Raw genomic sequence first — 23094 nt, 5'->3', positions numbered from 1 at the left:
ACTCTGGCCAATGTGGGACTCCCTCTAGTGGCCTCAAGTTGTCCTCCTGGGAGGGACGCGGGGTGGGGGTGGGGGGGGGAGGCGCGGGAGATCCTTTACCTCCAGTTGGAGCAGCGTGTGGTTGTACCCTCCACAACCCGAGAGGCACTGCTCTGGGTCTCCCGTGGTTCACAGAGGACCCCAGGCTGGTTGGATCCGCAGATGCAGGAGTGGGGGTCGGGGGATCTCTTCACCTGCTACCAGAAGCACCTTGCCTGGGTACCTCTATGCACACGCGCGAGTGCACCGCTGCCCACGCTGACCTCCGCTGACCTCTGCTGTTGCTGTCAGCAGCACATACACGTGTTCACGCGAGCACTCCCGCCTTCACGCCAGCACCTGCATGCACTTGGCCCGTGTTTCTCAGGGCCTCCGTGGGACCCGGCAGAGGGCGCGAGAGCCCGGAGTGGGCGCGGGGGAGCAGAGACCGGGCTGTCTTCGGCTCACGGCCCGGCCCGAAGTATCCCCAGCTTCCCGTGGTTCCCGCCGATATGATTTTGAGCACCTGAGGACCCTGGGAGACCTCGCGAGGGGGCGGAGGACCCGAACCCCGGCCCAGCCACACTTCTGTGTTCCGCAGTGGACCCAGGGAGCCCTGGCCAGGGGCTTGGCGTTGCCTGGGGCGGGGTCTCCTTTCTGACAGCTGGGTTGCACGTCGAGGGTCCCCAGCCGCCTCCCTCCGGGGGACGCCCCCCTGTCCGCCCACGGACCGAGACCCTAGGCCCAGCGTGGGGTGAGACCCGAGCACATTGTGGACGTCCCCTCGTGCCGGGCCAGGGACCCGTGGCCCACGACAGCCGCGAGGGCGGTGCCACCTCCGCCCCGCCACTGCCCACGCGCGTGCGCTCCGCCCTCCCGCCCTTCCGCGCGTGCGCAGCCCTGCCCCGCCCCGCGCCGCGGGCGGCCGGGTGACGTCAGGCCCCGCCCGCTCTCGGGCGCCCCCCGGCGGGCGCGCTCAGCCCGGGGCCGGCGGTCCCTTTAACTGCGCGGCCCGAGGGGGCGGCGGCGGCGGCGGCGGCGGCGGGGCGCACGGACGCGGCCGGGCCTCGCACGCCCTCCCTGCCTGCGTCCCCGGGCCGGGGCGGATGGGCGGCCGCGGGCCGCGGGGCAGCAGCCGGGGCGCGAGGAGAGCCGGGGCCGGCGGGGCGGGTGGGGCTGGGGCGGCCGGGCGGGGCGCTGGGGGCCTGGTAGCGGCCGGGCCCGGAGCGGGCGGGCGGGCAGGCGGGGCGCAGGCCGGCAGCGGCGAGGCGGCGGCGTCCGAGCCCCGGGCCGGGCCGGGAGCGCCGCGCGGGCCCCGCGCCGCCGCCGCCGCGCCATGGCGGAGACCAAGATCATCTATCACATGGATGAGGAGGAGACGCCGTACCTGGTCAAGCTGCCCGTGGCGCCCGAGCGCGTCACTCTGGCCGACTTCAAGAATGTGCTCAGCAACCGGCCCGTGCACGCTTACAAATTCTTCTTCAAGTCCATGGACCAGGACTTCGGGTCAGTGGGCCGTGGGGCCTGTGCGCCAGGACGGGTGTCCGCACCTGTCCGCACCGGGGCAGGGCCTTGGGGAATCTTGGGGCTGTGACTGGGGCAGTGCCTCCGCTCCCTGGGGTTGCCGTGAGTCCCATCTGTCTGTGGCCTGAGCTGGGAACGAATGATTGTCCCCGACTGCCTGTCCAGGAGCCTGAGAGTGCTGCCCAGTGTGCGGGAGAGGGTCCTCGTTTCTGCCCCCACTCTGGACCTGGGCCTGTGTGCCTGAGTGTGTTTGACTTTCAGGTGGTCAAGGTCCGTGGCCCAGAGTGAGCTGACGTCCTACCTTGGCACTTGTCAGACTCAGGATCCCACTGCCCCCCTTCCGTGGAAGGCAGGTGCTTAGAGCTGGCCTGGAGGGCTTGTGATTCATGGGGCCCCGGGGTCACAGGAGTGGAGGGGTGGGGGGAGAAGGAGAGGGGCAGTATCCCAGCTGCCCAGTAGGTCTTCTGTAGTTAGCATGGGGGAAATGAGGTACTCTGGGACAGACACAGATATGTCTGTTGGGGTCTGCAGAGGTTTCCAGAGGCTCAAGGCAGCCTCTCTCTGGACCCCTTCTCCAGGGTCCTGAGGATAGAGCAGAGATCAAGGGTCACTGGGGACCCTGGATTGTCACTCCACCTGCCCCTGCCTGAGTGTTGCCGTTTGTTGGGTCTCTATCCCTGTTGAGCCACATAGTATTTGGGTTCCTGGGAGCAGCCTAGGCCATCTGCTGACTCCAGGCAGCCTCTGGGTCGGTGTCCCCATGTCCAGCCTTAGTGGTGGTTGTCTTGGCTGAGGGGACTTCCCGCTTGCACTGGGCTGGGCTTCTGGAACTGTAAGCAGGAGGCTGGCTGTCCACTTGAAGCTCTATCCGAGGCCTGACCTAGCACAGCCATGGGTAACCTGAGTCCCCAGCTCAGTAGTGCTGGGGGTGGGGTATTCAGAGGCCTCATGGGCTAAGCAGGTGGGCCTGGCCGCCCTCAGGCAGCCTGTGTCCTTGTGTGCGACTGTGTCTCGGGACTTTGACATTGAGGCCATTTCCTGGATTCTCTGGTTTGCATGAATACTGGATAGCCCCAGGGCAGGTCACGCTGGGGCCATTCTGCAGTTCTCAGGGGGCCTGAGGTACATTTGGACAACTAGACTCTCTTGGGCACCACCACCACTGGCGAGAGGCAGAGAGTGAGGGCGTGTTCTTAGCAGTCCTGGCTGGGCTGGGGCAGCGGCCCTACCATGCGAGGGGTAGCCTGGAATCAGGGGCTGTGAGGAACACCCTGGTGAGCCTCCTGCCCCAACCTTCCTTCCCACTGTGGGCCAGGGCCTGAGTTCCCAGAGCCTCATGTTCCTGGCCACAGCTGGACACCTAGTAAGGGAAAGGGGAGTCTGAGCTGTGGCCATGTCCACCTGCTCTGGGCCGGGTCCCACTCCCATTTTTGGCCAGGTGGGTGGGGAGTCCTGAGCCCACGTCCCACTTTTCCCATGCAGGTCACAGCCATTCTGACCCAGCAGAGCTGGGGAAGGTCTCTGGGCCTATGGTGGGCTGGCCCAGAGGTGCCAAGCTTTGGCTTTGGTGAGCCATGGTTCAGGGAGGGGTCTGGGCCTAGCTTTTAGATGGTGAGGCACACGTTGAAGTGCCCTTGCCACCAGGGCTGCCTTGCTGATTCCAGGCCTGGCTGGGCTTGGCACTTAGTTCGTCTGCCTGGCGGTGGCCCTGGCCTCTCCATCTCTGGGCCAGGAGCTCCGGTCGCTGGAGCCACCTGCCTGTGGGCCGTGTGAGGGCTGTGGGGCAGGGGATGGGGGCTGGGCCTGACCCAGATTGCCTGGGTGAATGCCCACTCTGCCCTCCACAGCTGGTCCATCTGGGGTCAGTGCCTTAGTGGTGTCGGGAGAGTCCAGGGTGTAGAGGACCGGGGCCCTCTGGCCCTGGAATCTGCAGAGCTGAGCTTGGGGGAGCTCTAGGATCAAGAGGTGGTGGTGGGGGGCAGGTGAAAGCAAGGTGGGAGCTGAGGATCCCTGACTCGTGGGTGCAGGAGGGGGACTCTTGGAGGTCTCCCCGGTTGTGTCTAGTTTGCTCTGCAGCCTCCCGCTCCATGGTGGGGAGGTCTGGTTGAGGGGACCCTGTGCCTCTGGGGACACATTTGTGGGTAGCCCACTGGGAAGGGCTGGCCTGTGGCATGCTGTGGCCTCTGGGAGCCCTGGGGGTTCCCCTGGGCCTGTGTCTGTGCCCGGTTCCAAGGGCCCCGGGGGTCCCCTTGGGCCTGTGTCTGTGCCCGGTTCCAAGGGCCCTGCTCTGCAAAGATTCCTTGCCAGGGCGAGTCTGCGGGGGCGGCAGGCGGGGCCGGACAGCCACAAGTTTGAGGTTAACCGGGATCTCGCCAGGAATTCTGAGGTTGGGGGCGTGATGCCAATGGGGGTGCCCCTGGATGGCCACCCCTGAGGGTCGGTGGAGACTCCTCCTGAGGCCTGCTCTTCCACATGGTGAGGCCCGGCCCAGGAGGGAGCCCCAGAATTGCTTGGAGGCATTTCCCCCAGCTCCACTGAGGCCTCTCCTACCCTTGTCTCTGCCCTGGAGCACCCAGAGATCGTGCTGGCCAGTGGTGGGCAGCATCGTGTATCCTGGGGAAAGCACTCGCGCCCTTGTCCTGGGGGCTCTGGTGCCCCTTCCCCCAGCCTGGCTGTCTTGGCCTAGCTGGGTGGGGGACTGTGGTATCCCCCAGTGCCCCAGGCCTCAGGTGGAAGGCAGGATGCTCTGTCGTGCTGGTTGGAGGACAGGCTGAGGGGGGCCAGGGAAGCAGGGACTCTGGGCCCTGGGGGTGGGGCGTCTGTACAGGGGTCAGGGACAACCCTGGCTGATTGGTCATCTCTAGGCCCTGGCCAGGTGAGCAGTAGAGACCTAGGGTGCTTCTGGCGCGTCTGCCCCTGGGGGAGCCAGGCAGGCCCTGTGGTGTGGGGGCTGGGGCACCCATCTGCCTGCTGGGGCGGGGGGGGGGTGAGTCAGAAAGGGCGGGGGCTTGGGAATGGCAGGAAAGGCTGGGCCACCTGGGCTGTGAGACAGGAATCAGGTCCCTCCCAAGTCTCTGTCGCTGCCCTCACTCAGAGACTGTGCTCTCCGCCTGCTGGGCTCCCAGGAGGGCTTGCTCCAGGGCTTTGTCTGCTGGCTGCGGCTGGCAGAGCCCCAGGTGTCCCTAGGCCACCTCAGGTCTTGCTGTGGTGACACCCTCTTACGTGGCCTCTGCTGAGTCCGGGGCTGGGTCACGGCCTCCCCTGGAAGCCCAACTCCATAGGGCTGTGGTGCAGTCGTAAGTTGGGGCGGCAGACGTGGGGCCTTCTCCCATTGGGGTGTCCACCTAATCGTTGCGTGTGTGGCTGACCCTGGCCGGGTGCCCCATCCCGCCCAGGCTGGCCTTGTGTCTTTTGTCTTCTGAGGCCTGGGTGGTGGGTGGTGGACTTGGGCCTTGCTCCCTGAGGGGAGTGTGCGGTGCCAGCTCTGTGGGGACCTCCTGCCACCTGTTGCTGCCCAGGACTAGCAGAGACCAGGTGTCCGGGCTCAGCAGGTCACAAGGCTGCTTCCTGCCCGTTCTGGCTCCTGTTTCTCCACTGGGCCCAAGTCCTGGGTGTGGAAATCTCTCTGTGTTGGGCAGGGTTGGGCTCCAGGGGGGTAGGGCGTAGGGGTGCCTCCTGCTGTAGGCCTGACCCTGCCTGCCCTCATCCCTGGGGGTGCGTCTGGGCCGTAACCACTGCCTGCTCTGCCCCACCGCCCCTCCCCAGCTGCCCCTGTGATCTGTGCGGGCTGCTGTTCTCCTTGGCCCTCTGAATCTGAGACCTGACACCCCGCCCCCCTCGCAAACCTGTGTCTGACCACAGCATTGTACGCTTCCCTCCCAGTGTCCTCTGTGTCCTGCCTGGGTACCTTCCCCACCCCTAAACCCCCCTGAGCAAGTGTGGCATTGAAACATAGGCCGGGGGCTGATTGCAGGGCATCGTGGCTGCTGGGGCTTGCTGACCTCTGGGGCTGAGACTCCACGGTGGGCCCCAAAGCCTTGTGCCTGGCTGTGTTTCAGTCCTTGGGTTGGGCTGTTGCAGTGAGTCGGGGGGTCTGCTTCTGTCTCCTTGGCCAGTTAGATGGGTCAGGAGGGCTGTGGCCTGCCCTCCGTGTGCGTGTACAGGCCTGTCTGCCACCCATCTCTACCTCCCTGTGTCCGTGTGGTCTGACTGACTGTCCTCACATCTGTATGGAGGCCTGCTGTGAACAGGCCCTGTTCTGGGTTGGGGCTGGGGTTGGGGGAGGGGAGGTGGAGGGGAAAAGCCAGACAGAGCCCCACCCTCACGGATCCACACTGCGCGGGGCACACAACACAAAGCAAGATTAATGCTTGCATTATAGGGGGCTGTAGGAGATGACCCCCTGCTGGTAGAGGGTCGGGAGTTTGGACCTTTCTCTGACCCGGGCCCTGGGAGGGGTCCCCAGGAAGGGAACATGTTGGGCAGCAGCATCCACAGACTGACATCTGGGCGTGGGGCTGTGCGCCCTGGGCCGGCACGCACCCTGGACAAGAGTGTGGGGAGGTCTTACCTCCGGAGTCCGCTGGTGTGAGCAGGCCCTGGTGCAGGTGGCCTCACGGCCATGTCTGCCCACAGGGTGGTAAAGGAGGAGATCTCTGATGATAACGCCAAGCTGCCCTGCTTCAACGGCCGCGTGGTCTCTTGGGTGAGTCCGTGGGATGTTGGCAGAGGCTGCTAGGCTACGGTGGGGGCTGGGCTTGGGTGAGCCCGTGGCGGGGGTGGGGGTGGGGGTGGGGGGTGGGCCCGCAGGCGGGGGGGCGTCCCTGAGCCATCGCTCTCCTCCACAGCTGGTCCTGGCTGAGGGCGCGCACTCAGACGCAGGGTCTCAGAGCACTGATGGCCATACAGACCTGCCCCCGCCTCTTGAGAGGACGGGCGGCATTGGGGATTCCCGGCCCCCTTCTTTCCAGTAAGGACTGTGGGCGGGGGGGCTGAGGCTGGTGGTGCTGAGGGGCCTGCTGCCGGCCAGGCCTTTCGGGAGGAGGGGCAGCTGACCAGGGACCCACGGGCAGTAGAAACTGGTCAGCGGATGCGGGGTGGGCAGAGAGGCCCGATCTAGGTAGGTGGGCGGGTGGGAGAAGGGGCAAGGAGCTGGGAGGGCGTCCAAGGTACAGCCTGCCCTGGCCCACCCCCTCTTGTGGGCACAGCCCCAATGTAGCGAGCAGCCGTGATTGCATGGACAACGACACTGGCACGGAGTCCATGGTCAGCCACCGGCGGGAGAGAGCCCGACGCCGGAACCGTGAAGAGGGTAACAGGGCCACATGGCGGACGCCCCTGGGCCCCTATGGTGCACCCCCATGTCCCTGCCTGCTCCCAGTTACTGCCCCCAACCAGTAGGGGACCCCGGGTGGAGGTCCTAGGCCCGTCTGCACAGGACCCTGGTGATCCCGCCCCCCAGCAGTCCCACAGCCACCTGGCCAGCTCCTAGTTCAGCTGGTGCTCGAGGCAACACGGGACCCCACGGCCAGCTCCCCTACTGGCTTTCCCCGCAGCTGCCCGGACCAATGGGCACCCGAGGGGGGACCGGCGGCGAGAGCTGGGGCTGCCCGCCGACAGCGCGTCCACCGTGCTGAGCAGTGAGCTTGAGTCCAGTAGTTTCATCGACTCAGACGAGGATGACAACACAAGCCGGTGCGTGGGTGTGCATGCAGGTGTGCACGGGTGTGCTATAGGTGTATGCACACGTGGGCGTGGTGTGGGGGGGCACGTGTGCGTAGGTGTGTAATGGGTGCGCACGTATGGGCATGGGCCTATGTGTGTGAACGGGTGTGTGTGTGCATGGCCACATTCTACATGGGTGTGCAGGTGTTTACAGGTGTGTGTGTGTGTGTGTGTGCGCGCGTGCGTGTGCATGGGTGTGTGTGACCCTGGACGTGTGCTTGATTGCACGGGCATGTGTACGTGAATGGGTGTGTGTGTCGAGTGGGTGTGTTACAGGTGTACGTGCACGAATGTGCTGGCTCAGCGTCTGTGTCTCCGTCTGTCCTGAGAGAAGTACTCCGTGCAGGTGTGGGGTGTGTACGTGTCATGTGTGCACAACCAGAAGCTGAGCCTTCTCCTGAGCAAACTGTACCTCAGCCCCGTGTCTCCCACAGTCGGCCTGGTCGGGGCCGGGGGGCGGGGGGGACAACGCCCATCACCTCCACTCCCTGCGTGTGTGTGTTGGGGGGCGCCCTGTTCTCCCCACCTGCCTCAGCCCTGCAGCCTGTGGCCTGGCCCCTGACCTTCATGCCCCCCCAGACTGAGCAGCTCCACGGAGCAGAGCACCTCCTCCCGGCTCATCCGGAAGCACAAGCGCCGGCGGCGGAAGCAGCGCCTGCGGCAGACGGACCGTGTAGGTGGCAGCCAGGCGCTGGGTGGGGGTCTGCCCTTCAGAAGCCCCCACCTGCACCCCCTCACTCGTGCCCCTCCACAGGCCTCTTCCTTTAGCAGCATCACGGACTCTACTATGTCCCTGAACATCATCACCGTCACGCTCAACATGGGTGAGGGCTCCGTGGGGCCTCCCCAGTGGGGTGCGGGGCGCCTGGGTGGGCCGGGACCCTCAGCAGACCGTGGGGCCTCCCCAGTGGGGTGCGGGGCGCCTGGGTGGGCCGGGCCCCCTCAGCAGACCGTGGGGCCTCCCCAGTGGGGTGCGGGGCGCCTGGGTGGGCCGGGCCCCCTCAGCAGACCGTGGGGCCTCCCCAGTGGGGTGCGGGGCGCCTGGCTGGGCCGGGCCCCCTCAGCAGACACTTGCTCACCCCTCGCCCCTGCAGAGAGGCACCACTTCCTAGGCATCAGTATCGTGGGGCAGAGCAACGACCGGGGAGACGGCGGCATCTATATCGGCTCCATCATGAAGGGCGGGGCCGTGGCTGCCGACGGCCGCATTGAGCCCGGGGACATGCTGTTGCAGGTGCGGGGCTGCGGGAGCTGCTGGGGGGCCAAGAGGCCGGCACCCCCAGCCCACCGCGCTGAACCCCTCCCTGCCCCCCAGGTGAATGACATCAATTTCGAGAGCATGAGCAACGATGACGCTGTGCGGGTGCTGCGGGAGATCGTGTCCCAGACGGGGTGAGGCGCGGGGTGGGCAGGTGGTGTATTGGGGGGCCCGCACGGGGCGTTCCCCGTGTGACCTGCCCCACCCCACAGGCCCATCAGCCTCACGGTGGCCAAGTGCTGGGACCCAACCCCCCGGAGCTACTTCACCATCCCGAGGGGTAAGTGACCCCTCAGGGCTGACAGGGGAGGGGGATGAGGGCGCTCGCCCAGCCTGAAGGTCCTTTCCTCTGTGCCCCCGTGCTCCATTGTGTGTCCTACCATCCGCCCGTCCGTTTGTCCATCTGTCCGTTACCACATGCGTTACCACACGGTGGCCACCCAGCTGACCCGGTTCGGCCCATCGACCCTGCCGCCTGGCTGTCCCACACGGCGGCGCTGACCGGAGCCCTGCCCCGCTATGGTACGAGCCCCTGCTCCAGCGCCGTCACGCGTACCAGCTCCTCCTCACTAACCAGCTCTGTGCCCGGTGCTCCGCGTAAGTGGCAGCTCAGGAGAGCAGGGACCTGAGGCACCCGGGTGGGGGACCTGTCCTAAGTGCCCACCCAGCACAGTCAGGCGCAGGGCACACGTACGGATGGACGCTGCCGACACGTGTGTCTGACCCGTGTGTGCCCTCGTGCGCACCCTCCTTCCAGTTTGCTGCCTGCGTGGTGGGTGGAAAGGTGCCCAGAGGACCAGGACAGCCCTGTGGTCCCTGCCCAGGGCTCTGCCTCGGCGGGGACCGGGGGAGTGGCCTGTCCCCCATGTGTGTGACCCCCCGCCTGCTTTCTTGCAGCTGACATGACTAACAGCCCTGAGCTAGCGGAGGAGTGGCGGGAGGGGGGTGGTGGTGGGGAGAGGCCTGATCTCTCTTCTTGGGGATCTGACCTGCAGGGCGGGGGTGGCTCCACCTTGGTTTGGGCCCAAGATCCCGATGAAGCATCTGCAGGGGCAGGAGACAAGAGATTCAATCTCCCCGGCCCACGCCTGCTCCCCGCCCCTGGGAGGGCCCATCCTGTGGTGGGCGTGGGCCCCACAGTCACGAGACAGCCTTGCCATCTGGGCTCTGGGACCAGAGACCCTACGCGGGGCCCGGTCTCTGAGACGGGTGCAGCAGCAGGGCCCGGGGTCCACCCCAAGCCCTCCCCCTGCCCTCAGCTGCTCGGGGCTGAAGGGGGGGCTCTGCCTTGCAGAGCTGGAGGAGGCGCCGCTGACGGTGAAGAGTGACATGGGTGCTGTGGTGCGTGTCATGAAGCTGCCAGACTCGGGCCTGGAGATCCGAGACCGCATGTGGCTCAAGATCACCATCGCCAATGCCGTCATCGGTGAGGGGTCCCCGCTGGGCTGGCTCCGGGTGGGCAGGGTCAGCGCCCCCAGGCTCCGTGCCCTGACACGTGCCGCGGGCCAGGGGCGGACGTGGTGGACTGGCTGTACACGCACGTGGAGGGCTTCAAGGAACGGCGCGAGGCCCGCAAGTACGCCAGCAGCATGCTGAAGCGTGGCTTCCTGCGGCACACGGTGAACAAGATCACCTTCTCGGAGCAGTGCTACTACGTCTTCGGGGACCTGTGCAGCAGTGAGTGAGGGGCTGCGGGGCAGGGGGTCCCCAGAGGGCCTGCCCACCCCGCCCTCAGCCACCCTCCCTTCCTGCCAGATCTCGCAGCCCTGAACCTCAACAGTGGTTCCAGTGGGGCCTCGGATCAGGACACGCTGGCCCCGCTGCCCCATCCAGCTGCCCCCTGGCCCCTGGGTCAGGGCTACCCCTACCAGTACCCGGGCCCCCCGCCCTGCTTCCCACCTGCATACCAGGACCCTGGCTTCAGCTATGGCAGCGGCAGTGCTGGGAGTCAGCAGAGTGAAGGTGAGAGCCTGCCTGGCGCCTGGCTCCCTGCTGTCCCTGCCGCCTGGCTCTGCCCTATGTGCCCACCCCCCCCCCCCCCCCGCCCTGTGTGCTCCTGCCTGCTCTGTGTTGAGGCCCTGGGCGTGCTCCTTCTGGAAGGGGTGAGTGGCTGAGGGGGACGGGGCGAACCCTGCAGACTTCGGTGGTTGTGTGGGTGTGGGAGGGGCTGGTGGTCCAGGTGTGGCAGAAGCAAAAGGCCGGGAGATGACGCGGAAAAGGGCGGTGGAGGGGCCCTGGGACACAGTGGAGGACAGACCTCCCCCACCCTCGCTGCGGCACCTGCAGCCCAGCAGGGAGCCAGAGGGGACACTTTCACAGACAACTGCGCATCTACTCTGGGATGTGTGGAAAGCTGAGGAGGGGCTTGTTGGAGGAGTGGCCTGAGGCTGTCTGTGTCGCTGAGACCAGGAGAGAGAGGTCAGGCAGCCAGCCCAGTAGACCCAGAAAGGGGTGGGAGAGAGAGGAGAGCAAGTCAGAGGGCAGTGGTGCCCAAGGGGAAGCTGTGTTGGGTGCCTGTGGACCCTGGACAGGCCCAGCTGGTGGCGGCATGCCCCTGTGGGCGGGAAGGGTGACCGGGCTGGGCCTGCTGTGTGACTCATGCTATCCCTTGCTTTGTGCTGAGCAAGCCTTAGACTGAAGGACTAGCGGAGTGGACCCTCCGGGCCGGTAAGCCAGGGTCCTGCCCGGCGTCCCTCTCGGCATGTTCCCAGCCAGCTGGCCTTCTCAGGCTCCCCGCTCTTCCTGGGAGCCCAGGACGGGGGCTGAGCTGAGTAGCTGGCCAGGGCCTTGGGGCTGGACGGAAGGCGGGTCTTTGTGTGGGGGGGGCCCAGGATGGCCGATGGGAGCACCAGGCACACAGGGCCTCACTGGTGCCTCAGGTCCTCAGCTGCAAGGTCAGGCATTGGGGTGAGAGGAGGCACTGTGCTGGCCCCGGAGTGTCCCTGCCTGCCGCCGCTCGCCCTGCGCCCCCCCCCCCATCCCCACTGCCCCCCCCCCCCGCCCCGTGCTGCTGCAGCTGCTCTGGCTTCTCTGAGTGGGGTCAGCCCTGCCCTCCTGTCTGCATGGCTGCCCCCCTCCCACCCACCCTGCTTGAGACCACCAGGCTCTGCCCCTGGTTGCCCTGGCAACGCCCGGTTGTCCTGGGAGTGGCACGGCCTCACGCCATCTCGTTCCTCCCTCCACTCCTTGACTCCAGGAAGCAAAAGCAGTGGGTCCACCCGGAGCGCCGGCGGCAGCAGCCGGCGGGCACTGGGCCGCGAGAAGGAGCGCCGGGCGGCTGGAGCCGGAGGCAGTGGCAGCGAGTCGGACCATGCAGCACCGAGTGGGGTCGCTGGCAGCGGCTGGAGGGAGCGTCCGGCTAGTCAGCTCAGCCGGGGCAGCAGCCCACACAGTCAGGCCTCGGCTGCCGCCCCGGGCCTCCCCCCACTGTACCCCCTGACAAAGGCATACTCGGCGGTGGGGGGGCCGCCTGGGGGGCCACCTGTCCGGGAGCTGGCTGCTGTTCCCCCAGAGCTGACGGGCAGCCGCCAGTCCTTCCAGAAGGCCATGGGAAACCCCTGTGAATTTTTTGTTGACATCATGTGACCGAGGAGAGAGTGCCTTCAGCTGGGCCCCATGGTGGGGGAGCTGGTGGTCCTGGCTGTTCCTGCACGGGCACTGCCCCTGGAGCTTGTGTGGGCTTGCCTTATTGGTGGCTGTCCTGCCTCAAGCCAGCCTGTGCTCTGGGGCACACAAGGGGCCATGTCTTAGGGCCCAGGCCTGGACAGAGAGTGGGAGCAGGCTGGGGGGATGGGCGGAGGGCAGCCCAGACCACCACGATCTGGACTCGGTGGCCTGCACATTGCTGTTCAGAGCGGCTTGTGTCCATGCAGACCCTGGTGAGGGTCCTCCACCTCCCGGTGCCCTTGGAGTGCCTCTGGGACTCCCACTTGCCCACAGAGCCATGCACAGGGCTTCAGACTAAGCTGAGAAGTAGCTGCTGGCCCTGGGCCCCCTGTTTGCCCAGGACACAGGCCCCACCACTCTCTCCTGGGCTGGGTCGGACCCCTCAAAGGTGGAATCAGAGCCCCCAGGCTCTTCTGTGGATGCCCAGGATAGGGATCTAATTTATTTATTTATTGTCTGGCCTGTGTGCCCTGGGGAAGGTGGTGGCCAGGTCAGCTGCCCCCCTGCCCCCGGGACTCAGACTGAATGCAGGGACACAGGTTGTGTCTGAAAGTGGGAGGGTTGGTGAGGGAGAGACAGACAGGAGAGGCATGTGTTTGAGCTAGCAGTGGTGGGGATGTGACCCTGAGGGGCAGAGGGCACAGATGCACGCAGCTGCTGCAGGGGCAGGGTCTGGGGGAGAGGGGGTAGGCAGCCCACCCTTCCTTGCTGTCCTCAGGTGACTGCCCACCCACTCACGCCGCTTCCTTCCTGGCGTTTCTGGCCTGCACACATCTGCGCTGTAGATACTGTATCAAGTCAGAGTGTCCGTCCAGATAGTTAATAGAGCTGCTTCTGTGTAAATGCTATTTTAAAGACTAAAAAGCATTTAATTTTATGGGACTGACGTGTGGACTGTCTCTTCTCTCCTGCTGGGGTACCTTAGAAGACTTGTCCAGCCTCCTCAGGGCCTGGCTAAGAGCTGACCCAGGACTGGCCAGGTGCTGCGCTCTGGGTTCCCGGTCAGCCACAAGGCTCTGTCCCCGGTGCTGGCTGCCAGCAGAGTCCCGGTGGCTGGTCTTCTGTCCGTGGTGCTGCCTCCCGGCTCCAGGGGTCTTCGTTGTGGGTGCTGGCCTTGGTGCTGAGTCCCACCACCACCCTGCCTGGGCTCTGTCCACGGTGCTGGTGGCGGCTGACCCCATTTTACCCGCTTGGGTTGGGCCAGGGAGGGGAAGGGTTTGGATGTCTCCCTCCCCCACTAAGTGGGCTTCTGCCCTGCTCACTATTCCTGCACCACTCTGGGAACCACGGTCTGTCACGTGCCTCTGCGGAGGAATCAGCACAGCTGACCACCACCCACCAACCTCCCACCCCTGTGATGCTTGGAGGGGATGCTGGCTGGGGTCTCCAGGCTGGGCCTGGCCAGGCAAGTAATGCCCAGCTTGGCCTTCAAGTGGTCTGGCTAGGGGCCTTCCTGAGCTCTTGGCCTGAGCTAAGGAGCCCCGAGGAAACTTTTGTTGGCTTTATTCTGGAACAGTAAGGCTGGATCACCTGGGTAGGTCCTGACCAGGGCTTGTCTGGGACAGGGGCAGAGTCTCTCTGGGGCCCCAGGTGGGTGCTGAGGACCTTCCTGAGTGCTGCAGGCCCAAGGATCATTGTGGCATCCAGGTCAGCGGTCAGCCTGCTGTCAAGATCTAGAACTGGGGGTGGTCTCAGCAGTTGAGGTACTGTCTGGGTTGCTTCATAAGAACTCAGTTTGGGGGCATCTCAACTAAGTCTAGTAGGCTCACTGCGGTGAGGTCACTGGATCAGGTGTCACTTGTTTTTGCCCCGATTCTCCCCTCCCCTGCCCCCAACTGCTGCCCTGTGCTCTGGCATTGTCTTCCAGGAAGAACTCAGGGGTGTTGAGCTCCGGCCGCTGCAGCAGCAGGTAGCACTTGGGCAGGTGGAAGGTGGCTAGGATACCCAGGGCACAGAGGAGGATGGCGCCCATCTGCACGGCAGGCTGGTAGGCCACGTGCACATTGGCAAAGAGGGGCACAAAGGAGATCCAGGTGATGAAGTAGGCCAGCATGGCAAAGGTGAGGCCGCGGGCACCATCGTAGCGGCCTGGCCGGCTCTGCACCAGGAAAGTGCCCAGGAAGCAGAGGAAGGCCAGCATGGCGTTAGTGGCATGCACCAGGCCGAAGCTGATCCAGGAGTGCACGTGGCAGTGCACCAGCGCCTCTGTGGGCAGTACCCGCCAGTCCGTCACCACCTCTGGCGGGAAGGCTACCAGGTACCAGGCACACCATGCGGCTTCTGCCAGCATAGCAAGCAGCACCACCAGCCAGGCCCAGGGCCCCCGCAGGCGGCCACGCATCTTCTCAGCCCAGCTTGGTGGCAGCTCCGACCCCACAAATATCTCGGCCGCTTGCAGGAAAAGCGTGCTCAGGCAGCCAGTGAGTGGGAGGTGGAACAGTGGCTGCTGGGCCAGGCAGCTGGCAGGGCCTGGCTGGCCAGGGAACAGGAGGACACTGAGGCAGACCAGGCCCAGGCAGGCCAGGCCAAAGCAGGCCCGTGGCCCACCTGAGGCCTGAACCAGCGGGCTGTCCGAGTGCCAAAGGAAGAGCCCCAGGGCCGCCAGCGCCAGGCCCAGTGCCAGAGCCAGCAGCGCGAGCAGTAGCAGCACAGCTGGCTCCCCCCATGCCAGGAACATGGGCTTGCGGGGGAAGCAGCGTGTGCTCCGGTCTGGGGACCACTGGTCCTGGTCACACTGGGTGCAGAGGAGGTCATCTGTGGTGTGGGAGGAGAGAGGGGGCACTGGGGGGACAGGCTCTACCACCACACTCCCACCTGCCGTGGCCTCAGAGTTGGACTTGGAGCCAGGACGTGAGACCGTGTGGGTCCCCGCCCCTGCTCAGCCTCAGGGAGGTGCTCACCTGGGTTGCGCTGATAACTGCCCGCCTTGCAGTCCACGCAGTCGTAACAGCAAGAGTGGAAGCCCTTCACGCGGCGCACCTGGCCCTCCTTGCACTGCCGGGAGCACTGGGACACGGGCTGCTGGCATAGGGCCTCGGGGCTCGGGCTGTGCTCAGCTTGGTGCACCCGCCCGGACCTGTGGACGGTCCCCCACTGCGCCCCAGGCAGGGTCAGAGCTCTCTCCCGGCTGAGGGGAAAGCTGCTGTGCAGCTGGGGACCGGCCACCCAGTGCTCACCTGCTTCCCCGGCGTGTGCCAGCACATCTGAGAGCGCCAGAGCTCCAGGCGGCCCTTGAAGGTGCCTACGGTGCGCAGCTCGGGCGTCGGGTCCTGCCACACCCACAGTTTCAGGTCGTAATCCACGTTCACGTTCCCGCTGGCGTCGAACTGCAGTGCCAGGCCGCGAGCACGGAAGCTCACATTGTACATGTTCTCTAGGAGCTGACGGGTGCGTTGGAGCAGGTGGGTGGGGCCGGGCCAGGCCGGCCAGAGCTGCCGCCAGCCCAGATTCCCCACTGAAATTCCCCGCTCTCGGGAGGGTGGGGGCTCCTCGGCCTTACCTGCCAGGGCCGCACAGGCTCCCGCCTGGGGCAGCCCGAGGCATTGCAGCGCAGTGTGTGGTGAAGGGCCTGGGCCACGCCATACACAGCCGCGTAGGCAGCGAAGGTCTGGTGGTGCAGCAGCCCCGCAGATAGGTTCTCTAGCGTGACGTGGTCACATTGGGGGCAGCGTGGCCCCACCACGTGCTCCTCCAGGCCTGGCTGTTCAGCGTCCAGCGAGGCGCAGAAGGCAGGGTCAGCGGCCAGGGCCAGGCGGGTCCGCACGTAGGATGGGAACTCCGGCATCGGGGCGCCCTGCTGCAGGAAGCCCAGCACGGTGCCCACCCCAGGCATGCCGGGCAGCGTCATGACCAGGTCTGAGGTCAGCCAGGCCTCACTGGCCACCCACACCTTGGGTGAGAGCTTGCAGCGGATGCTGTAGCTGAAGAGGGTGCGGGCCGCGTGGGCGGAGGAGAACAGCACCACCACCTGCACGCTGCTCTGGTTCACCTGGCGCAGCAGGCCCTGTAGGGCGCCCAGCCGCAGGCTGCCTGGTGGCAGTGGCACCAGGCCCTCATGCGCGATGCAGATGCCCCTGGCGTTGGCCAGGCCGGAGAAGAGGCTCAGGCCCTGCCGGCCATACTCGTCGTCACTACCCACCGCCGCCACCCAGTTCCAGCCGAGCTCCTGCAGCAGCTCCACCATGGCCGCCACCTGCACTCGGTCGCTGGGCACTGTGCGGAAGAAGGACGGGAAGATCTCCCGGTTGCTCAGCCGGTCGGTGCTGGCGCCGTAGCTGACCTGCAGTGGCCGGGACGCACCTCCTGATGTGGGGGCCCCGGTGGGCAGGGCCAGTGGGGGTGGGTGGCACCGGGAGAGGTGGGGGGGGGGGCGCACCTGAGGCACAAGGAAGAAGCTGAAGAACTTGCCGGTGACGAGGGCGAGCTCGGACGAGTGGGGCCCGATGACGGCCAGCACGCGGGGCTGGTACTGTGTGTAATTGCAGTAGGCGGCAATGCTGCAGCTGCCTGCTTTGGCCATGAACATGAGGCTGGGCTTCATGGCCACCATGGGCTCTGAACACGTGTCAAAGAGGTCATAGCCCAGGTGTAGCCCGGGCAGCAGGGCAGACCCGTTGTTGATCTCCTCCACCGCCATCTTCACGGCCAGTGCCCAGAGCAGGCCCAGAGACGAGAACCTGGGGCCACACAGGGCTGCGGGTGGCCGACACCTCATCCCCACTCAGGAGCACCCCCAACCTGAGCCACTCCCAGCCTCGCTCCCCACCCCCTGCATTCCTACCTGGTGCACATGGTAGCATTGGGCTGCAGCCTGTCGCCAAGACCTGTACCCTCGGCAGAGCCCAGAGGGAAGAGCCCACCCAGCACATAGTCCCCCTGCATCCTGAGCTGCTGTGACAAGCACGACGTTGCGCCCTCCCCATGGTCCAAGAGAGCCGTGAGGCCCAGGAGAGCGAGGCCGAGCATGGCAGGGATGGCAAATGAGAGAACGGGGTGGGGGCCCCAGATATGATGAAGTGGGGTAGGGTGTGTGCAGGGAATTTGCTTAGCAAAGTCCTCACCTGTCTGCACCTGCTGAGCCCGGGGGGCCCCTGGAGACACCCTTGATTCCCTGCCCAGTAGGTTTGCAACTTTCTGGACTCTTTGATCCTGATGTCACAACCAGGCTCCCTGGCTGACCAACCACGGACCATGATCTTGTTACCTGCCTGTGCCCAAACCGCTCTGCACCCACCCCATTCCTGGAAGGGAGGGAGAACACTCAGGATGTCTCTGGGAGAGGGTCCTGGGGTCTTCAGCTGCCTGTAGGAGGTGCCAGTGCCCCGAGGAGTAGGTACAGAAACACCGGTCTCCAGCCCTGGAGAGGGCTGTTAGCAGCCAGGGGTGGGGAACTCCATCTGCAGCCTCAGGGGACAGACCAGCCCGCCAGCTTGGTCTCCACCCTGGGGCTGGGGTGGGGAGGGCCCCAAGGTGGGAACAGTGCAACTGGAAGGTCTGGGCTGTTGCCCTGCTAAGTGTCTGAGGCCTGGAAACTTTGGGGCCCCTGAGCCTGGCTGTGCCCACACCGAGCCTAGGCTCTTGACACAGCAGGTGCCTCCCTCTGGGGACAAAGGTCACAGCTGGGCCTGCAGGACAGTGCATGCAAATGAGGGAGGAAAGGCCATAACCAAATGGGCCTCTGAAGCTGGGTCAGCACCAGGTGTGTGCAGGGGAGCCTCAGTGGATTGCCAGCATTCCTACTTAGCCTCTGGGCGCCTGGGGACCTGACACCAGGCTCAGGGGTGGATGTGCCCATTAGGCACCCAGAAGAACTGGGGGAGGCTGCAGACGCCCCTGGAGTGGAGTGGGAGAGCTCCAGGTGGACCCCGCCCTGGCTGGGGCCTGGCAGATGTTTATAGGAGGTGGTCTGGGATCTGGTCTTTGCTGCCTGTGGGGAGGGCCCCCGCTGCATGGTGCTCTCGGGACGTGCACACATGTGCAGAACACACACTTGATGCACTGTACCTGCACACACCACACACACAAACGCATGACACGTATGCAGTGCGTGGCACCTGAACATTTGCATGCACATGTGTGCACATACGTGCAGCACTGGCTCTCTGGTCCTCGTGGACCCCAGGCTGTCCTCGCAGGCTCTGGCACCACACGGTGCTGCGGTCCCTACTGGGTCTAGGGTAGCGCTGGACAGGGTGAAGCAGCAGACCTGGAGGTGGCACGGGACACCGCTGTTCGGGTCTGATACATGTTCTCTTTCCGTCCCAACCACCGTGTGGCACAAGGCGGCTCCCCTTCCACATTCTCCTTACAAGCTGTGTAGTTGGCCTCAGACCTGCCCTTCCAACCCAGGCCCTTGTGTGATTGTTTTCTCAACTACAAAATGGGGATAATGTGGACCTCAGCGGGGGCTCGGGGTGGGGGGCAAGCTAAAGCCTGCGCAAGGACAGACGGGCAGCATGTCCCTGCCCCCTGCTGGCCGAGACATGCCACGTGTCCCCATGGTTGCCGCTGCCCTGTGAGCCTGGCAGTGGGGCCTAAGCCCCCACGCCTCCCCTTCAGTAAGCTAGTGCTTGACGCAGCAAATAGCCCCCATCCTGGAGCGTACCACCTGCTCCAGAAGGGGAATTTATTGATGTTTGAAAATCCATCACCCGTATTACATTTTCCCAGGGTCTCTGCAAGTTCACACTTACGCACATCTCCGTATGGTGGATACGGTCCCCTCGGCATTGAGGGCCCTGAGCTCACAGTGAAGAGCCAGTAGGAGACGCTAGGCCCCCAAGTGTCTGGTGACGGCTGGCCTGTCAGCTGGGCAAAAGGGTCCAGGCTCTCTCCGTGTGCCATATCATCCCGGGTCTCCTGAGCTCTGTAGGGACGGGGAGGATGGAATGCAGCATCTTGTTGGATGATGGGGAGGGAGAGGCCAGAACTGGACCAGCAGAGTCATGGGCTCTCTAGAGCTTTGGAGTTGTGCTGTGCAGACTCACAGGCAGCTGCCTGGGGGAGCACCTGAATGACAGGGTGGCTGCAGGGGGCAGCTGATAAGTGTGCAGAACTAGAGGCAGGGCAGGCCTCCGCTCAGGGCTTTGGCTCCTGCATGTTGCTGCTGAGGACATGTGGGACCCTGGCTAACAAGGAGGTGAGGGACAGGGAGAGAGCCTGTCCACTGCTGCCCAGGGGTTCCATCCCTGTCCTGGGGACAGCCAACCCCGTGTGGAGGGGCCCGGGCACCTGGACCTAGGCACTGCACCCAGGGCCTGACACCGAGATGGGCCAGGGACAGAGAAGCACCTGCTGGGTGAGTTTGCTGGCAAGCAGGATGAAGTCTCTGCACTGTGGGGACCTGTGACTTCGCCCCATTTCACACACTTGGCTCACAGGCAGGGGGCAGCTTTTCAGGGTTTCGCATGAACACGGATACTGCCCTTACCCTCCCCGCCTTCGGCACTTTACCCATCCGGGCAAGGCCTGGTTGCACATGTATAACCTGGTTGAGGGTGAAGCCAAGGTGCCCTTGGGCAGAGCAAGACAACAAGGAGGAGCGATGGCCAGGGCTTGCCTTCTCTGTCACAGCCCCCATGCTGCAGCCCAGAAGCTCAGCCCGAGTGGGCTATGCTGGGACCGTAGCTCAGCTGGCAGGGGAAATCGTATTTCCCATTCCTGGGGCACCCACAAATCTCCATGGTGGGCCTGATGGGTTCTGGCTGCCCCAGCCCAGCTCTGGAAAGGAGAAACATGCCCCACCTCACCCGCTGGCCCTCAGGGCAGGTTCAGCAGGGAATGCTCAGTGTAGAGTTTCTGGGAGACATCGTAGACACGCTCAATGAAGGGCAGGGCCTCGCCCAGCATTTCCACGGCCTGCTCTGGGGACCCCACGTTCATGGCCTCCAGGAAGACCTTGCGTGTGGGCAACGTACAGAAGGCCACGGTGACGGCCCGGCGGATGATCCAGGGGTGGTAGGCAGCCAGAGAGGCGTTGTAGGAGTCGGTGCAGAGCACGGCAGTACGCGCGTCCTCGGGGCTGGTGCGCAGACCTTCCAGGAAGAGCTGTAGCCAGCGCAGGGCGCGGTGCAGCCGGAGCACCGTCCGGCAGCCTGAGTCGGGGTGCTGGGAACGACGCTCGAGGTCCACCAGCCGGTTGCCCACCTCGTAGGCCATCATGGACTGCAGGCTGCTGTAGTGCTCCTGCTGTGGGCCACTGCACAGACGCTCCATGATCTGTAGCTTTGTGGTGACATCCTTAGAGATGAAGGAGAAGATGGCACCCAGGCTGTTCAGGAACCTGCTCGAGGGGAAGCAGGAGCTCAGCCCAGGGTGCAGGGGAGACTTCCCCCCACCTCCTGGGGTACATGTCCACGTGCCAGCAGGCGTGGTAAGGTTCGGTGCTGCCAGCCAGGTGGCGAACGAGAACGGCTGACCAGTTCCAGGCAGGCAGGAGCCTGGTGTGCACAGTGCATAGCATAGCATGCGGGAAGTGTGGCCAGAAAGGCCCCACCTTTGTGTGGGGGCCCACAGGGCAGTGCCCCCGAATGTACCTGACCAGCCCCCTCCAGCCAGCGAGGTAGTGATCCAGCAGCACCTCCTCCTTCTCGTTGAGACACTGCTTGAAACTGACTAAGACAACTTTCAGGTTGAAGTCCGACTCCAGGTCGCCCATTTTCCAACACACACTGAAACACACAGGGAGCCAGGCTGGCGGGGGAGTTGTGTCCCTGTGAGTCAGCTTGCTCCCTGAGTCATTACTTCAGGGTGGGGGGAGGGGCAGAAAGCAACAGCTGGGATCCCACTGCCCCCCCACCCCCGCAAGAAGGCCCGGAGTGGGATCCATCCCCCAGCCAGGCCCCTTCTCCCCTGGAGCCTGCTTCACTCTGCTTGGGCCACAAGCTTGAACTCAGTGACCTGAAGCTGCCCTTTGCCCGGAACACGTGCCCACAGATGTCAGCGTGGCCCTGTCGTGTCACTTGGCTTGCACCATCGCTGTGCCGATCTCACCTGCAGCCTGTGTTCCTGCTCATTTCTTGCTTGTCTCTCACCAGAGCACCTGTTTTTGCCAGTTGCAGAAACACCAGCTGAGTCCCTGCCCAGAGCCAATTGCTCTCCCAGGCACTTGGACGCCCCATGAGACAAATAGCCCTGCCTATCAGGGCAACATTCTTGGGGAGGTTGTCAGACAGAAACAAAACCAGAAAATTCCAACACGGTGAGCAAAAAAAGATGAGTACTATGGAAAAAGAGACAGTAGAGTGAGGAGGAGGGCCATGAAGGGTGGCCAGGTGGGTTGAGTCCTTCCTTGCTCACTGCTGCGTCCTGAAAGCCAGAGCAGAGGCTACAGAGTCAGCACTGCCGGACAGACAGACACCAATCTTTTCCTACTGGAACTGTACAGGTCCCACACGGAAAGGCAGCTGGGTCAAAGGTCCTTCTACACTCTGAAGACAGCCACAGGGAACCTTCCGGAAGTGCCCCAGGCCAGAGTTCTGCCCTAGATTCTGCTCACGTTAACGCAGTCACTCCATAAACATTCAAGTGCCCACATACTGAGTGGGTGCCACTGGACAACCCAGCCTCTGCTGTCCTGGGCACCCAGGGTCAGCACTGCAGTTGGGCTTTGACGGTCCCTGGGAACTCAGCTGCACCTCACCATCCAGGATGAGCCCTCACCCCACTGGGCCTGGGGGTTCCCGGTCCCTAGTGCTGGAAGCTCTGCAGGGCTTCTCTTTGAGGGAGGGAGGGAGGCTGCCCAAGCTGTGGCAAGAACCCTAGCCAGGGCTAGGTGCCCTGGGTGCCCTTGCAGGTTCTATCTTCCACTCTGGGGGCAGGTAACTCAATGTCTTAAGACTTGGTCCTTCATTTCTGGGGAAATGGGCCAGCACGCCCTGCCCTGTCTGCCACCCAGGCTGCCAAGAGCATCTGTTGGGGTCTCGTGGCTGCTGAGGCCCTGGAGGCCCCATGGGTTGGGCCATGTGCTTGGCATTGGGCAGAGCCCCCAGAGATGAGCTCACCCTGTCTTCAGGTGTGGGGGACAGCTGTGCCTGACCTCAGGAAAATGGTGCTCTGGAGACTTCCGGCACGCCCCTCCCCTCTCTCAGGGCCTGTCTTCTGTCCACTGAGCAGATGGTCTATGAAGCCTTCAGGGCTACGTTCCTGGCCACCAGACATCCTGTGGGCCTGGCCTTCCTGTCCAGAACCTGAGCCAGCAGCCAAGAGGATCTGCTGGGAACCCTTCAGAGCTTGGAAACAGGAAGGACATTGGCTGTGCAGCCGGGGCAGGCAGCCTGCCAGCTCTGAGGAGGTGATGCAGGGCACGGCCAAGGCTTCCCCAGGGTCAGCTCACTGCCCCAAGATCAAGTCTCGGCAGGAGAGCTGCCTGAGCACCCCAGCTCCATGGCTGAAGCAGGCTGAAGGTCCCCACAGGAGAAGGGGGCACTCACCCTGGCACCCCAGGCCCAGCCGGCAGGAGCGAGGCCCTGTTCAGGAAGCTTTCTAAGTCTCGTTCGGGAAGGGAGCTCCAGGTGGCACCGGGCTGGGACCCGGGACTCGGGAGCTCCAGGTGGCGCCGGGCTCGGACCCGGGGCTCGGGCAGAGTGGGGCCCCAGTCCTAGGCGGGTCCAGCTCCAGCTGAGGCCCAAGGATTGAGCAAGAGCCCAGCGTCCAGGGAGGCGTGGAAGCCGAGTGTTCGGCCACCCCCTCCCGCGTCTAGCCCCTTGGCGATGCCCAGGCCCACCTGTCCAGTTCGGTTGGTATCTGCTCCCCTGCCTCAGGCCCGAGCCCGCCGCCCTCCGCACACCTGCGCCGCCGTCCTTCACCTGCACCGCCGCCGCCGCCGCGCCGCGGGACCCGCCGCCCCGCCCCCGACCACCGCCCTGCCGTCCGGGATTGGTTGCCGCTTGCCCAATCCCGAGGCT

The 23094-nt window shown here is 64.8% G+C and overlaps 3 protein-coding genes across 11 annotated transcripts; 1 reads left to right on the top strand and 2 right to left on the bottom strand.

The window, feature by feature from the left end:
* Window positions 1–1245: 1245 nt before the first annotated feature.
* DVL1 (dishevelled segment polarity protein 1) lies at window positions 1246–13072 on the top strand. 3 transcript variants are annotated; one of them, XM_027060746.2, is made up of 16 exons: window positions 1246–1524; window positions 6178–6247; window positions 6390–6511; window positions 6750–6853; window positions 7098–7236; window positions 7846–7939; window positions 8021–8090; window positions 8361–8500; window positions 8582–8658; window positions 8737–8804; window positions 8969–9121; window positions 9819–9950; window positions 10034–10201; window positions 10280–10486; window positions 11152–11191; window positions 11721–11859. In XM_027060746.2, exons 1-15 carry the CDS (start codon window positions 1355–1357, stop codon window positions 11160–11162), a joined length of 1725 nt encoding a protein of 574 aa, XP_026916547.1. In that variant the 5' UTR covers window positions 1246–1354; the 3' UTR covers window positions 11163–11191; window positions 11721–11859. The 3 variants fall into 3 exon arrangements, with proteins under 3 accessions (XP_026916547.1, XP_026916546.1, XP_026916545.1); XM_027060745.2 differs by lacking the exon at window positions 11152–11191 and having other exon boundaries at window positions 1248–1524; window positions 8969–9046; window positions 11721–13072; XM_027060744.2 differs by lacking the exon at window positions 11152–11191 and having other exon boundaries at window positions 1248–1524; window positions 11721–13072.
* TAS1R3 (taste 1 receptor member 3) lies at window positions 13034–18659 on the bottom strand. Of its 2 annotated transcripts, XM_027060743.2 has the most exons (6): window positions 16971–17329; window positions 16566–16866; window positions 15690–16469; window positions 15367–15570; window positions 15091–15211; window positions 13034–14944 (listed from the first exon to the last, which is right to left on the bottom strand). In XM_027060743.2, the coding sequence occupies exons 1-6, from the start codon at window positions 17153–17155 to the stop codon at window positions 13956–13958; spliced, it is 2580 nt and encodes an 859-aa protein (XP_026916544.2). In that variant the 5' UTR covers window positions 17156–17329; the 3' UTR covers window positions 13034–13955. The 2 variants fall into 2 exon arrangements, with proteins under 2 accessions (XP_026916544.2, XP_026916543.2); XM_027060742.2 differs by having other exon boundaries at window positions 15091–15208; window positions 15690–18659.
* A 139-nt stretch (window positions 18660–18798) lies between these two features.
* Window positions 18799–23048, bottom strand: CPTP (ceramide-1-phosphate transfer protein). 6 transcript variants are annotated; one of them, XM_027060749.2, is made up of 3 exons: window positions 22914–23048; window positions 20725–20881; window positions 18799–20471 (listed from the first exon to the last, which is right to left on the bottom strand). In XM_027060749.2, the coding sequence occupies exons 2-3, from the start codon at window positions 20844–20846 to the stop codon at window positions 19949–19951; spliced, it is 645 nt and encodes a 214-aa protein (XP_026916550.1). In that variant the 5' UTR covers window positions 20847–20881; window positions 22914–23048; the 3' UTR covers window positions 18799–19948. The 6 variants fall into 6 exon arrangements, with proteins under 6 accessions (XP_026916550.1, XP_026916551.1, XP_053061259.1 ...); XM_027060750.2 differs by having other exon boundaries at window positions 20725–20859; window positions 22914–23035; XM_053205284.1 differs by having other exon boundaries at window positions 21182–23018.
* Window positions 23049–23094: the final 46 nt, after the last annotated feature.

The sequence above is a fragment of the Acinonyx jubatus genome, chromosome C1 (assembly GCF_027475565.1).
Source record: "Acinonyx jubatus isolate Ajub_Pintada_27869175 chromosome C1, VMU_Ajub_asm_v1.0, whole genome shotgun sequence".
Lineage (NCBI taxonomy): Eukaryota > Metazoa > Chordata > Mammalia > Carnivora > Felidae > Acinonyx > Acinonyx jubatus.
The sequence above is the reverse complement of the archived record's forward strand: the minus strand, read 5'-3'. Positions and strand labels throughout refer to the sequence as shown.

Coding starts and splice junctions, on each gene's coding strand:
- DVL1 (XM_027060744.2), top strand. CDS start 1,355: ATGGCGGAGACCAAGATCATCTATCACATGGATGAGGAGGAGACGCCG. Junction 7,940..8,020: donor GCCTGCGGCAGACGGACCGT/GTAGGTGGCAGC, acceptor GCCCCTCCACAG/GCCTCTTCCTTTAGCAGCAT. Junction 8,501..8,581: donor CCGGGGACATGCTGTTGCAG/GTGCGGGGCTGC, acceptor CCTGCCCCCCAG/GTGAATGACATCAATTTCGA.
- TAS1R3 (XM_027060743.2), bottom strand. CDS start 17,155: ATGCTCGGCCTCGCTCTCCTGGGCCTCACGGCTCTCTTGGACCATGGG. Junction 16,470..16,565: donor GCTTCTTCCTTGTGCCTCAG/GTGCGCCCCCCC, acceptor CGGCCACTGCAG/GTCAGCTACGGCGCCAGCAC. Junction 15,212..15,366: donor GGCACACGCCGGGGAAGCAG/GTGAGCACTGGG, acceptor GCCCTATGCCAG/CAGCCCGTGTCCCAGTGCTC.
- CPTP (XM_027060749.2), bottom strand. CDS start 20,846: ATGGGCGACCTGGAGTCGGACTTCAACCTGAAAGTTGTCTTAGTCAGT. Junction 20,472..20,724: donor GGCTGGAGGGGGCTGGTCAG/GTACATTCGGGG, acceptor CCCCTCGAGCAG/GTTCCTGAACAGCCTGGGTG.